The sequence below is a fragment of the Barbus barbus genome, assembly GCF_936440315.1.
Source record: "Barbus barbus genome assembly, chromosome: 16".
In the NCBI taxonomy this organism is placed as follows: Eukaryota; Metazoa; Chordata; class Actinopteri; order Cypriniformes; family Cyprinidae; genus Barbus; species Barbus barbus.
In genome coordinates this window covers 498682-510702 of record NC_136744.1, presented here as the reverse complement: position 1 = coordinate 510702, position 12021 = coordinate 498682, and the positions used below count along the sequence as shown (strand labels likewise).

Sequence of the window (12021 nt, the reverse complement as noted above, 5' to 3'; positions counted from 1 at the left end):
GTACTATTATAGAAATCTGACCACACTGATCAAAAATGTACATGTAATACAACGGCATAAATCTTAAATTTCGGCCCAAACATTTATGACACTGTTGTCTTCTGTTGAGCATCTTTATAGTTGAATTGTGTTTATCTCTCAAACTGTGCAACATGGACACTGTTATTGATTTAAACTAAAATAACAATGAACTAAACTGAGCTGAATAAAGACACTATTATGTAAAGTATTGCATGAAGCTCTATATAAATCAACATGACTTGACTTGAAGTGCACATCGTGTATGAGCGCAGCTGTGTTTTGTGCAGGTCTTATTGGACACCTGCCCTCAGCCGGAGCTCAGGTTTATCTGTTTCCATGCTGCAGCTTCTGAGGAATTCAGCAGCGCTGGTGTTGGGTTACTGACACACAACTGACAGAGACCATTCCCTGCTTCATCACGAGCTGACCAGTTACATAGAGAATTGTGTGTTGTGTTTTGCAAAAAGTCAAAGGCTGAGAATTAGTGTATGGTTTTGCAGATTTGGTGTGTACTTCTGCTGTTTGAGTGTCAGCTTTCAGAAATTGTGTGACAAGTAAACGGGACTAAAAAAACAGTCCTGCACAGACCTCTAGTCCAAACCTACCTGGCCCGACGTGAAAAAGTAATTGCCCCCCTAAATCTAAAACTAGTTGTGCCACCCTTTGCAGCAACAACTGCAATCAAGCATTTTCGATAACTGGAAATGAGTCTTTCACATCGCTGTGGAGGAATTTTGGCCCACTCTTCTTTGCAGAATTGTTTTAATTCGGCCACATTGGAGAGTTTTTGAGCATGAATGGACTGTTTAAGGTCATGCCACAGCATCTCAATCGGATTTAAGTACGGACTTTGATTTGGCCACTCCAAAACCTTAATTTCATTTTTCTTGAGCCATTCAGAGGTGGACTTGATGATGTGTTTGGGATCATTGTCCTGCTGCATAACCCAAGTGTGCTTGAGGTCACAGACTGACGGCCGGACATTCTCCTTCAGGATTTTCTGAGAGAGTGCAGAATTCATGGTTCCATCAATTATAGCAAGTCGTCCAGATCCTGAAGCTGCAAAGCAGCCCCAGACCATCACACTACCACCACCATGTTTGACTGTTGGTATGATTTTATTTTTATGAAATGCTTTGTTGGTTTTACCCCAGATGTAACTGGAATTTCTTTAGATTGCGGCATGATGTGCTGCTCTTTAAACATGCTTCACTTTGTCAGACAGGTTCTAGTCTTGATTCAACAGGTCTGGCAGTAATCAGGCTTGGGTTTGGCTAGTGAAATAAATGAAATCATAATTTAAAAACTGTATTTTGTATTTACTTGCATTATCTTTGTGTAATATTAAAATTAGTTTGATGATCTGAATCTTTTAAGTGTGACAAATATGCAAAAAAAAAAAAAAAAACAGGAAGGGGGCAAAAACCTTTTCATGGCACTGTATATATATATATATATATATATATATATATATATATATATATATATAAACAATTTTTCCAGAAATGTTATTCATTAAACATGATAAAAAAAAAAAATATTTACTGTATATTGATTATCCCTAGAAAACCTACTGTGCTTTTCTTTCAAACAAATAGGCAGTCATTTGTTTTTTTTGTGTTTGTTTTTTTGTTCATAAAGATGTACGTACAGCAAGCGGAGCGACTGAAGACCTCCAAATGCCAGAGTCGGGATACAGCGCAGAGCATTATAGCTCAGGATCCTGCAGGACAAAATCAGACAAATCCTGCAGTGAGATTCAGTTTCACAGTGGTCTCAGCGTGTTAATAATGCTGTGGAAGACCTACAGGGTCGTCAGCTGACTCATGTTGGCAAACGAAGAGTTGGTCAGCAAACTGATTTTGTTGTTACTCAGGTCTCTGAAATGAAAGATCACAACATGACCGTCAAACCACGATGACAACTTATCCATTACACATGTGTGTTGAACAGTTAGAGCGAGGCGTACACTAGCTGCAGGTTTTTGAAGTTGGACAGCTCCTTTGGCACTACGCTGAACTGGTTTCCATCCAGATACCTGCAGACACAAACTCACTGTTAAAGCTATTTACATATTTATCAGCTTCTCACATTCATGTGGCTTCAACAGACTTGTGTGAACCACTTTTATGATGCTTTTTCCTTTGTGTGTGTGTGCGTGTGACAAATGGGGACACATTTGTATAATGACATGGGTATGACACAGGTATTACAAGGAGAAGGTGATTTATGAGGACATTACCCAATGTCCGTATATTTCAAAAGGCTTATAAATAATAAAGAATGAGTTTTTTGAGAAAGTAAAAGTGCAGAAAGTTTCCTGTAAGGGGTAGGTTTAGGTGTAGGGCGATAGAAAATACAGTTTGTACAGTATAAAAAAATTACACCTATGGAATGTCCCCAAAATTCACAAAAACAAATGTGTGTGCACGTGCGTGCGTGCATGTGTGTGTGAAAGTCTGCTGGGTGTGGGGCAGGACTGACGCGCCTCTCAGCACCTGCTCGTGGTGCTTTGGTAGGAGGAGACGCTTTAATTACGGGCTGAGAGCACAGCACACCTGGCTAGAGTCAGTGAGAGCTTTGGCCAAATGAGAGGTTTTCACGCTTGAAGGAACGACAGGCATCTGCAGACGCTCTGTGTGTGTGTCACTCCCACTGAAAACCACTCATTTCACACACACACATACACACACACACACACACACACACACACTATAGCCCTGACCACCACCCACACCATATACAACCCTCTTACTGATAACAAGAAAGATTTTGCATTTATAGCAATCTTAACCTTTTGCTTTGTGTTGTCTATAGTGAATCAGATGATGCAATCAAAAACCAGATCAAGATAAGTCTAAGCACAGATTAACCATCTGTATTTCAGATATTCATCAACTGCTGTATGGTTTACTTTGAAACACTGTGTGCAAACCAGTTGTGATGTGATTAAAGATTCTTTTAATCACATCACAAAGATTAACAGACCTTTTAAGAATGATTAAAGAGTTTTTAAAGAAACAACACTCAAAAATACTTAGACCTAATTTTAAAGGGGTGGTTGATTGAGATTTCACTTTTTTAACGTTAGTTAGTGTGAAATGTTGCTGTTTGAACATAAACAATATCTGCAAAGTTACGAAGCTGAATGTTCAATGCAAACGGAGATATCGTCTTTAAAAATTATGGCAGTTTAATGCCTACAAAAATTACTGGTAAGGGTTATGAGTTACTTCTCGGGTTCCAGAACCCAGATAAACCCTGCCCCCGGGAACACACAGCAAAGTCGGCGAGGCCGTGCTGCGCTGCTTTAGAGAAGAGGAAGAGAAAACATTAGGTTACTTGCGTAACCCCAGTTCAATGAGAACAGAGTGAGATATCTCACTATGGGAATGATATAGCCCACTCCTGTAACGCATGCTTTCAGAAGCCGCCGAACAGACTCAAAAAGGAAGAAAGATAACCTTTCAATTCTCCAAAGAGCCAACTTTAAGAACCGCATGAACCAATGAAGGCGCAGTGACATCAAGACGGTAAAATCTGATAAATGTATGGGGGGAAGTGCAACTTGCCACCGCACACATATCACCCACTGAAATCCCCTTGAACAATGACCATGAGGTGGGAATTCCTCGTGTAGAATGGGCCCTAAGGCTCTCTGGGGAATGAAGACCCATAGATGTATAGGCTATTTCAGTCACCTCCACCATCCAGTGGGAAAGGCGCTGCGAGGAGATTGGCTTACCCTTATAATGAGTGGCCCATGAAACAAATAACTGATCATTCTTCCTGAACGATCATGTCCTGTTTACATAATAGCATAACGCTTGTACAGGACACAAAGTGTGCAATTTCCTCTCCTCTGAAGAAGAAAATGGAGTAGGGTAAAAAGCACACAACTCCGAAGCAGAGCAGTTATAAGCTGAATCACTGACTTTGGGAACGAAAGCTGGGTTTGGCAGCAGCATAACTTTGCTGTCATCCGGACTAAAACTCAGACATGCTTGATAAACCGTTAAGGCATGTAACTCACCCACTCTCTTAGCTGAGGCTAAAGGCTGAGGCTAATCATACAGCGAGCTCTAGTGCTCTGGATAGTGTTTATAACCTCCTGGGGAAGCCCAAGTGCATCTAGATTCAACCCCTCACGGGCCAGACCCAAAGATTGAGTCATCACACTTTTGCGTGATACAAGGGGATAAAGCTTCTCCTTCACTCGTTCCGCTCTGCTGTGTTCTGCTTATTACATCAGCGTGCGCAAACACACAAAAAAAAATACAACAGTGTATTTTATACTTTTATATTTTCACACAGACAATAACCGTCTCTCAGTATGTGTTCTTGTCTGTTCTTGTGGACTTGTGAAACGTCATTGCCCAAAAACCTGCGCAATGTTCTAAATATTACTGTTATTCTGTCATGAAATGTAGTTTTAAGAGTTTTTCAGGCGAGAATGTAGATGTTTAAAACTCACATCTGCGGTTTATTTATAAAGATATAGCGCCTAGTTATAAATGTGCTATGCTGATTTGGAAGCTCCAGGCGATCACCGGGTGCTCCGTGCTCATGTATCCGCCTCGAGCAGCCTTACGCTCGGCTAGTCCTTCCCACACTTGAGGCTGGCTCTGATGTCTCTGTGGTAATTAAACGAGAATCAATTCGTTTTGTGTATATTTAACAGACATTCGTGGTCTCATGAATCTGTTATTTGTTCCTGGTCATATCGTTTTGACTGAGCACAAAGTTTAACTTTATATTTATTTAGAACTTTAACGGAGTAACTTGCGCTGCCTGTAGCAAACGTTTGATTGTGAATTGTTTGCTTTATTTCCTCTTATATAAGACTCTTATACTTTGTACTTATACTTTTATAATGGCTATTATTGTTCATAAAAACTGACATAAAAGAGGCAGAGTTGTGCTTATTGTTGCGCTTTATTGACGATCGCTACTTTCCGGCATACACCACGTCTATCAAGTAAGGGTACTTTTGGCAGTGGAAACGCAAGCCTGATCAGGGTTACCCGTACCGAATCGTACTGTACTGACCCGTACCGCTCAGTGGAAACGAGGCATTACTCTGTCTAGGGTGAGAGAAATTAGACTCAGCGGTGGGAATGCATATAGCAACATGTTCGGCCATGGGTGTGCTAACGCATCCACACCCAACGGCGCATTTTCGTCCCTGGAGAGAAATAGAGCGGACATTTCGGCTTGACTACACTGCGTTTGGCAACATCAACCTTGATGGTACATCTACAAACTGAAAGCTGCGCAGCCTAGGTGCTGAAGGAAAGTCTTTACGGGGAAGATAACAAGAATGCCGTTTCGGGAATCACAGCTGTATATATAGGGATGGGGTGGGCTCCTTGTCTCGAGCTAACACAGTCTCATCCCAACTCGTCACATATTGACGCTTGGTTTCTGCGTCGCTTTTTGACGCTCAAGGTACCCCTTTAGCGTCACTTTTCGACGTGAAGGGAAGGTAATTTTTTTAAATAGGAAACACTTAGCGTATATTAATCATTTTTAAATAAATTATGCCAATACTTGCATCTGCCTCCTATATCTTGCGTTTTCTTCACAGATGGTAGGTTTAGGGGCAGGGGTTGGGTAAGTCACTATTTTGACTGTTTACATTTAAAAATCACACCTCTACATATATGCAATAATGGCAACCTTATTATGACGATACAATTCACAATAGCGCGTTAGCATATCGACGCCGAAAAGTTACGCTTCCCTTCACGTCGAAAAGTGACGCTAAAGGGGTACCTTGAGCGTCAAAAAGCGACGCAAAAACCAAGCGTCAATATGTGACGAGTTGGGATGAGACCGGGTTGCTCGAGCTGTGATTGGTCCATCCTTTGGACAGACGTGGTGTAATTGGTGCTTCCATAGTCTATCACGCCTGGGGGCGTTCCCATAGTGAGATACCAAGCGATTGTTTGAAAGAGAACTAGGGGTGCACGTAAAAATCTATTCATATATGAATCGCGATTCTGTCTTCTAATGATTCTAATGGATTCAAAAGTTTCAAAATCAATGTTCTAAAGCAGCGGTTCTTAATCATGTTCCTTGCGTCCCCCTGCTCTGCATCTCTCTCTCTCTCATTCAGATCTTCAGCTCAGCTCCAACAGTGAACTGTGCCAATTATACCCTTATTTTCACATAGCAATGAGAAGCGTAATACATGGATGTGCTTGCGGTTGCCGTGCTGTAGCCTATTAAAGCTTTAATCAGGATAATTCCGTATATTAAAAGCTAACAGAAGCAGTAGCGTTTACAAATAACAGCGTATCTAAAAGTGAGACAGCAGCAAACAAACATACCATTAAGAGCCATGCTTGCACAGGTTCTGCGTGATCCTCTTCACTAATATCCTCTGCTTCTCAATCAGGCTCAAATGACGACGCCATTGTTTACAATACAACCGGAGCACATGCCGCCGTTTAGATGCACACTAGAGGCGATTTAGCCAATCACAACACACTGGGCCAGCTAACCAATCAGAGCCCATCGTGTATTTCTGAGGGAGGGGCTTCATAAAACCAGGAAATGATCAGCGAGTTTATCAGAGATGGGACAGAGCGATGCAGAATAAAGGTAAATTATGTGAAAAATAATTTTTTTAAAACGAAGCATGAACACATGTTAGACTGCACCCCATAAACACAATCAAGCCTAGAAAAAAACACAGTCAACCACCCCTTTAAGATTTATGCATTTGAATTGCTTATAAATGTATTAATATAAATTGCTAATAAATGTATTAATGTAACGTAGAAACAAGCACACAAATCAACTTACAACAGGGTTCACGTGTGATTCATGAAACATTTGTATGCCGCCAAACCCATCGTAGGAATATTTGTACATTGATAAATGTGGCGGCTGAAAACAATCAACGGTCCCACTTTATATTAGGTGGCCTTAACTACTGTGTACTTACATTTAAATTAATCATTTGATACAATGCACTTATTGTGTACATACATGTTTTTACATTGTACTTATATTTTTAAAAATACCTATACAGTATGTAGTTACATCTGTAATTAATTTTTGTAATTCCATTTATAATTACATTGTTGACCCATCCCTTACACCTTAACCCACCCTTAAACCAACCCATACCACCAAACCTGTCCCTAATCTACCCGTATCCCACCTCAATGGCAGCAGAAGTGCTTTGCTATAGAATATGAACACAATAAGTACATTGTACTTGTTTTTGATGTAAGTACATAGTAGTTAAGGCCACCTAATATAAAATGTGACAGAGAAACGAAACCCAGCCCAAAAGAGGAAGTAATCTTATGAAAGAGAAATTGATTTTACTTCAAAAACACCCGTTAACCTTGTAATTGCAAAAAATTACATTAACTTATATGTATATTAAGCATTGGTCAATAATATTTACAAACATAGTAAACACTATATAGCCTATTTAGTTCCCCTCACTCCACCACAAATCCTTTAAATTTATCCGTATTACAGAAAAAGAATGAAAAATGAGTAGCTGTAAAACTGTATATTAAACTATGAAATAAAACACAAATTAGGCTATAGTGGCATTCATTATAAAGAGCATACAAACGTCAAACTAAAAAAGCATTGGGCTCACAACCCTCTCTCATTCGACAAGAATCCAGATGTTACAATTTTCACTGTACGCTGATTTTACAGCAGACCTTTTAAACTGAGCAGTGTAACATACGTTTGGTTGACTGTATTTTAGTTTGATGATGAATGGCTGAAATGTCAAGTTAGCAACTCTAGAACTGATATGTTGTGTGAGTGCACATCAATTGATAAAATAAAGATAGCTATAAAGAAAACAAATAAAACATATAAGAGCATAGCCTATACTAGTCGCACAATTTTTTAATCTATTAATTACAGAAATATAGAAACAATTGTTGAAAACAATTAAATCTATTAATTTAAAAGTTTGAACTTGGTTAAAATATGACTAGCTGTGGAACAAGCAAATGTATGAGACTGAAACACTTTGGGTATATTGATAATAAGTATATAAAGTTAGTTATTGTGTATTAAAAACACATTGAGCTTATTAGTACTATTACAGAAATCTGACCTGTTTCAATTATGTATGAATGACAAATATGCATATGTCAGTTTAGTTTGTTAAAACTTTGAAATCCAAACTCTTTTTTTTAACTTAATCTCAACTGTGCTGGGTTTCTATCACTGTGAATTGCTCTAGTAGCCCCTCCCACTGTGAAATCTCATTGGTCCTTATCTTGATCCACATTAACATGACATAAGCTCTGATTGGCTGTGACTCCTCCCTTTTTTGAGGCAAAAATGTATTCCTTGATGCTGGAAACGATACAAAGACAGAAGGAGTAATGGAGTTCAGGGCGTTGACTCACAGCTCAGTGACGTTGCGCGGGATTCCTTTGGGTAAGACGCGCAGGTGTTTGTTGCTGCAGCGGACCACGGTCTCCAGACAGGTGCACTCCGAGGGACACTGGATGGGCGGCACGCAGCTCGCTTCCCCTTGATCTGCCCACATCACACACACACGGAGCAGTGAATCATCCTACTGTGAAAACGTAACACCGCAGTGTGTCAAATCAATATTTATGAAGAGAAGAGCGTGTACCCTCCTGGCAGCGGAAGTCTGGCAAGGCCACGTCCTGCAGGGGAATCTCTTTGAGGAACGCCGGCCGCTGGCAGCGTGGGTTTCCCGTCACGATCTTACGGTTCCTCAGCCAGATGCTCAGCCACGCCAGATGGCAGTTACAGTTGAACGGGTTGGCCAACAGGTTTCTGCCATTCACACACACAAAAAAATATATTAATTGGCCACCTCTGCAGCACCAAACTTGTCCTAAACAGTAAAGTACTCTTTCCATGGAGTGTTATTTTGTAATTCATTACACCCATTCCATCATGCTTTGTGTGAATTATGGGAGTGCATTTCAGCATGTTGTCACTAATCACTTCATTTCCAGAGATATCGTCGACCTGATTGCAAAGACACTATTTAACCTGAACTGAGCTGGATGATGACATCACTGAATTCAATAATGAAATGCCTTTAACTGAAAATCTTTTTTTTTATCTTTTCATTTTACATTATTGACACACTATTTTCCTTTTTTGATATTGTGCAGTTGCTTTGACACAATTTACATTAAAAGCGCTATATAAATAAAGGTGACTTGACTTGACTAATCAGCAGATTGTTTAAAGGCTAGCATTCAGGCTCATTCCATAACTATAACTATAAAGTTTTAGTAATCATTCTAGATCTATGAGAATATGGAAGTCCTCACTACAACTATAACAATAATGCCACAGAGAAACAATTTTTTTTCCCAGTCGATAAACAATCAAAACACTGACAACCAATCAGAATGATGTTAAAGAGCTCCAGCATTTAAAGCAGCAGATGAGAAAACTGCAGCATAAGCTTATAATAAACAGAATGTTATCGTTCATTGATGTGAAAATGAATATAGATATGATAGTTATCTTTATAGTTCATGGTGTGAACAGGCCTTAATGCTAGCATTAATAAGGCTTCATTGAAATTGGGTAAAAGCCAGATACAGAGTGTTTGTATAATCACCTTATTAATTTATAATAGTTTGTTTCAGTTTTACTATGCAGCACGCTTGTTCAAAAAAAAAAAAAAAAAGCGCATGGCCCTAGAATTTTGAAGATCATTGGTTCGATTCCCAGGGAATGCATGAACTGATCAAATGTAGACCTTCAATAAAAAGTGAATCAGTTTTAGATGAAAGCATCTGCCAAATGTGTAAATGTTCAGTAGAAGTGTGGCCAAAATGACACATTATGACTTGTTGCCAGAAAGTACAATATATAAGTCTGTTTTGACTCTTTGCATTGGCAGATTTTTTTCACTTGAACATGTCAAGAGTTGGATTCTGATGGTTTCAGTCCTGGTATCTTGGCCCTGAGGTGAAGTTCAACAATAAAGGCCCTTTCACACTGATTGCGAAGAGATAACATGAACGGTGCTTTTACAGTGAACAAGAAACAACTGATCGTCTGATTCACATCTGCATGAGAGGTGGTGCAACTCACCATTCAGCTGATCGTCATTCAGAAGAATTACTTCAATACTGACACATAGCACACACAAACTGTGAAGAAGCCAGGAACGGCTCTACTGGGGCTGTGCATAAAGGCCCTCTGAAGTGAATAAGTCCTACGTCATCCGCTGGAACGACACTCTCTCATGTACATGCATACGACAGTTAGCGGAAGCTAGAGATTACAGTTTGCAAAGTTTGATTATGGATATTTTTCTTACACAAATCCATTGATTTGTTTCAGAAAACCTGTCAACCCTCCTGTTTTTCCCGGGATTCTCCTGTATTTGACATTCTATCCTGCCATCATCCCGTTAAAATATTCTCCTGTATTTCTCCCGTATTTTTGATCTGTTTAAGATTTAAGGCCATAGAAAATCCTAAATGGTACAACGTCTTAAATTTGGGGACAGAAAGACAAGAATTGAGATACAGCTTACACTTCAAAAGGCTATGGTTTAATTGATTAAATGTGAGCACTGCAAGTTTCAAAGTCATGTGCTGCTTTGTTTACTGCGGTTACCGGGGAAACGGCTATATTTCTGCCTTTCCGAAAGCGCCACCTGCTGGCAGAGAGTGGATTTGCATTTTTTTAATAAGCCCTTCTGCTCTTTTTGTTTAGACCAAAGCCAAAATCAAACCTTATTTTTACGCGGAAACATGCAGTTGTAAATGTGGTTTAATGAAGATAATGAATTATAAAAATCTAAAGATATAGCCTTCACTAAGATACATTTATATGTTACTAAATTAATATAATTGTTTGATAATAATTGTTTAAATTAATACAAAATTTGATACTTTTGACTTCCAAAACTACACCCTCCCATCTCCGGATTTTGGTACCCAAATGTTGACAGGTATGCATTTATTAACCCCCTGGAGCCATGTGGATCACTTTTTATGATGGATTTATGCACTTTATTGGGCTTGACCACTGTTTGCTGCCATTATAAAGCTTGGAAGAGCCAGGACATGTTATAATATAACTCTGTATTCGTCTGAAAGAAGAAAGTCATATACTCCTAGGATGGCTTGAGGGTGAATAAATCTTGTGGTAATTTTCATCTTTGGGTAAACTAACCCTTTACTCGCACTCAGTGTGAAAGGCCCTTAAGCTTTTGAAAGTCAAATGGTACCAATGAGTGAGGAAAATACACAGTTAAATCAACTCAAAAACTCTTGAAGAAACCATCAGGCTCCTATGGCACGGCTTCCCAGGAACGATCTGGCTCGAGTTAATGATTACAGGAAACATCTGTCTCTACTACCACATGCTAAACTCCTTCTCAGGATTTCTGCCAATGTGTGTTTGGCTCGTACAGGGTTGAGAGGCTCTGCAGCGTGTCGAAGGCTCCGGGTGTGATGGTGGTCAGCGTGTTGTCGTAGAGCGACAGCAGACGGACGTTGTGCAAGCCCGTGAAACTGTTGTTGTGAATGCAGCTGATGCGATTGTTGCGCAGCATTCTAGAACAAAAAGACGTGAAGATGAATTCGCACAAAGAAAACCATACATTATGGCCGAATCTGATTGGTTTTTGACAGAAGCTGGGCTCACAGCATGCGCAGGCCTTCCAGTCCTCTGAACATCCCGCTGTGCACTGAATCCAGCTGGTTCGCCGTCAGGTGCAGCTCGTTGACCGAAGACGCCCCCTCAAACGCCCCGTCCTCGATCTCTGAGATCTTATTGTTGCTCAGGTTTCTGAAGATCAAACGATAAAGTCAGTGGAGCATCACAACCAGAGCGTCACATGGACGAGAGAGTGGCGGCACTTACATTTTCTTCAGGTGAGAAAGTGTCTTGAAAGCACCTGTGGCCTCTATCGCCGTGATCTCATTATTGTTGAGACGCCTGGAGAGAACACATGGAAGAACGAGATGAAATAACACAAACAGCCCTTACAAAAAT

At 40.0% G+C, this 12021-nt stretch overlaps 1 protein-coding gene across 1 annotated transcript in view; it reads right to left on the bottom strand.

The window, feature by feature from the left end:
• Positions 1 to 12021, bottom strand: part of LOC306882873 (slit homolog 1 protein-like) — a 98681-nt gene that overhangs the window by 16990 nt on the left and 69670 nt on the right. The window contains exons 17-24 of the mRNA XM_079437857.1: positions 11890 to 11964; positions 11671 to 11814; positions 11436 to 11579; positions 8654 to 8820; positions 8421 to 8553; positions 1991 to 2059; positions 1830 to 1901; positions 1673 to 1744 (exon numbers count right to left, since the gene is read on the bottom strand). Coding sequence (XP_079293983.1) covers positions 1673 to 1744; positions 1830 to 1901; positions 1991 to 2059; positions 8421 to 8553; positions 8654 to 8820; positions 11436 to 11579; positions 11671 to 11814; positions 11890 to 11964 — 876 coding nt within the window. The remainder of the gene's footprint in view (positions 1 to 1672; positions 1745 to 1829; positions 1902 to 1990; positions 2060 to 8420; positions 8554 to 8653; positions 8821 to 11435; positions 11580 to 11670; positions 11815 to 11889; positions 11965 to 12021) is intronic.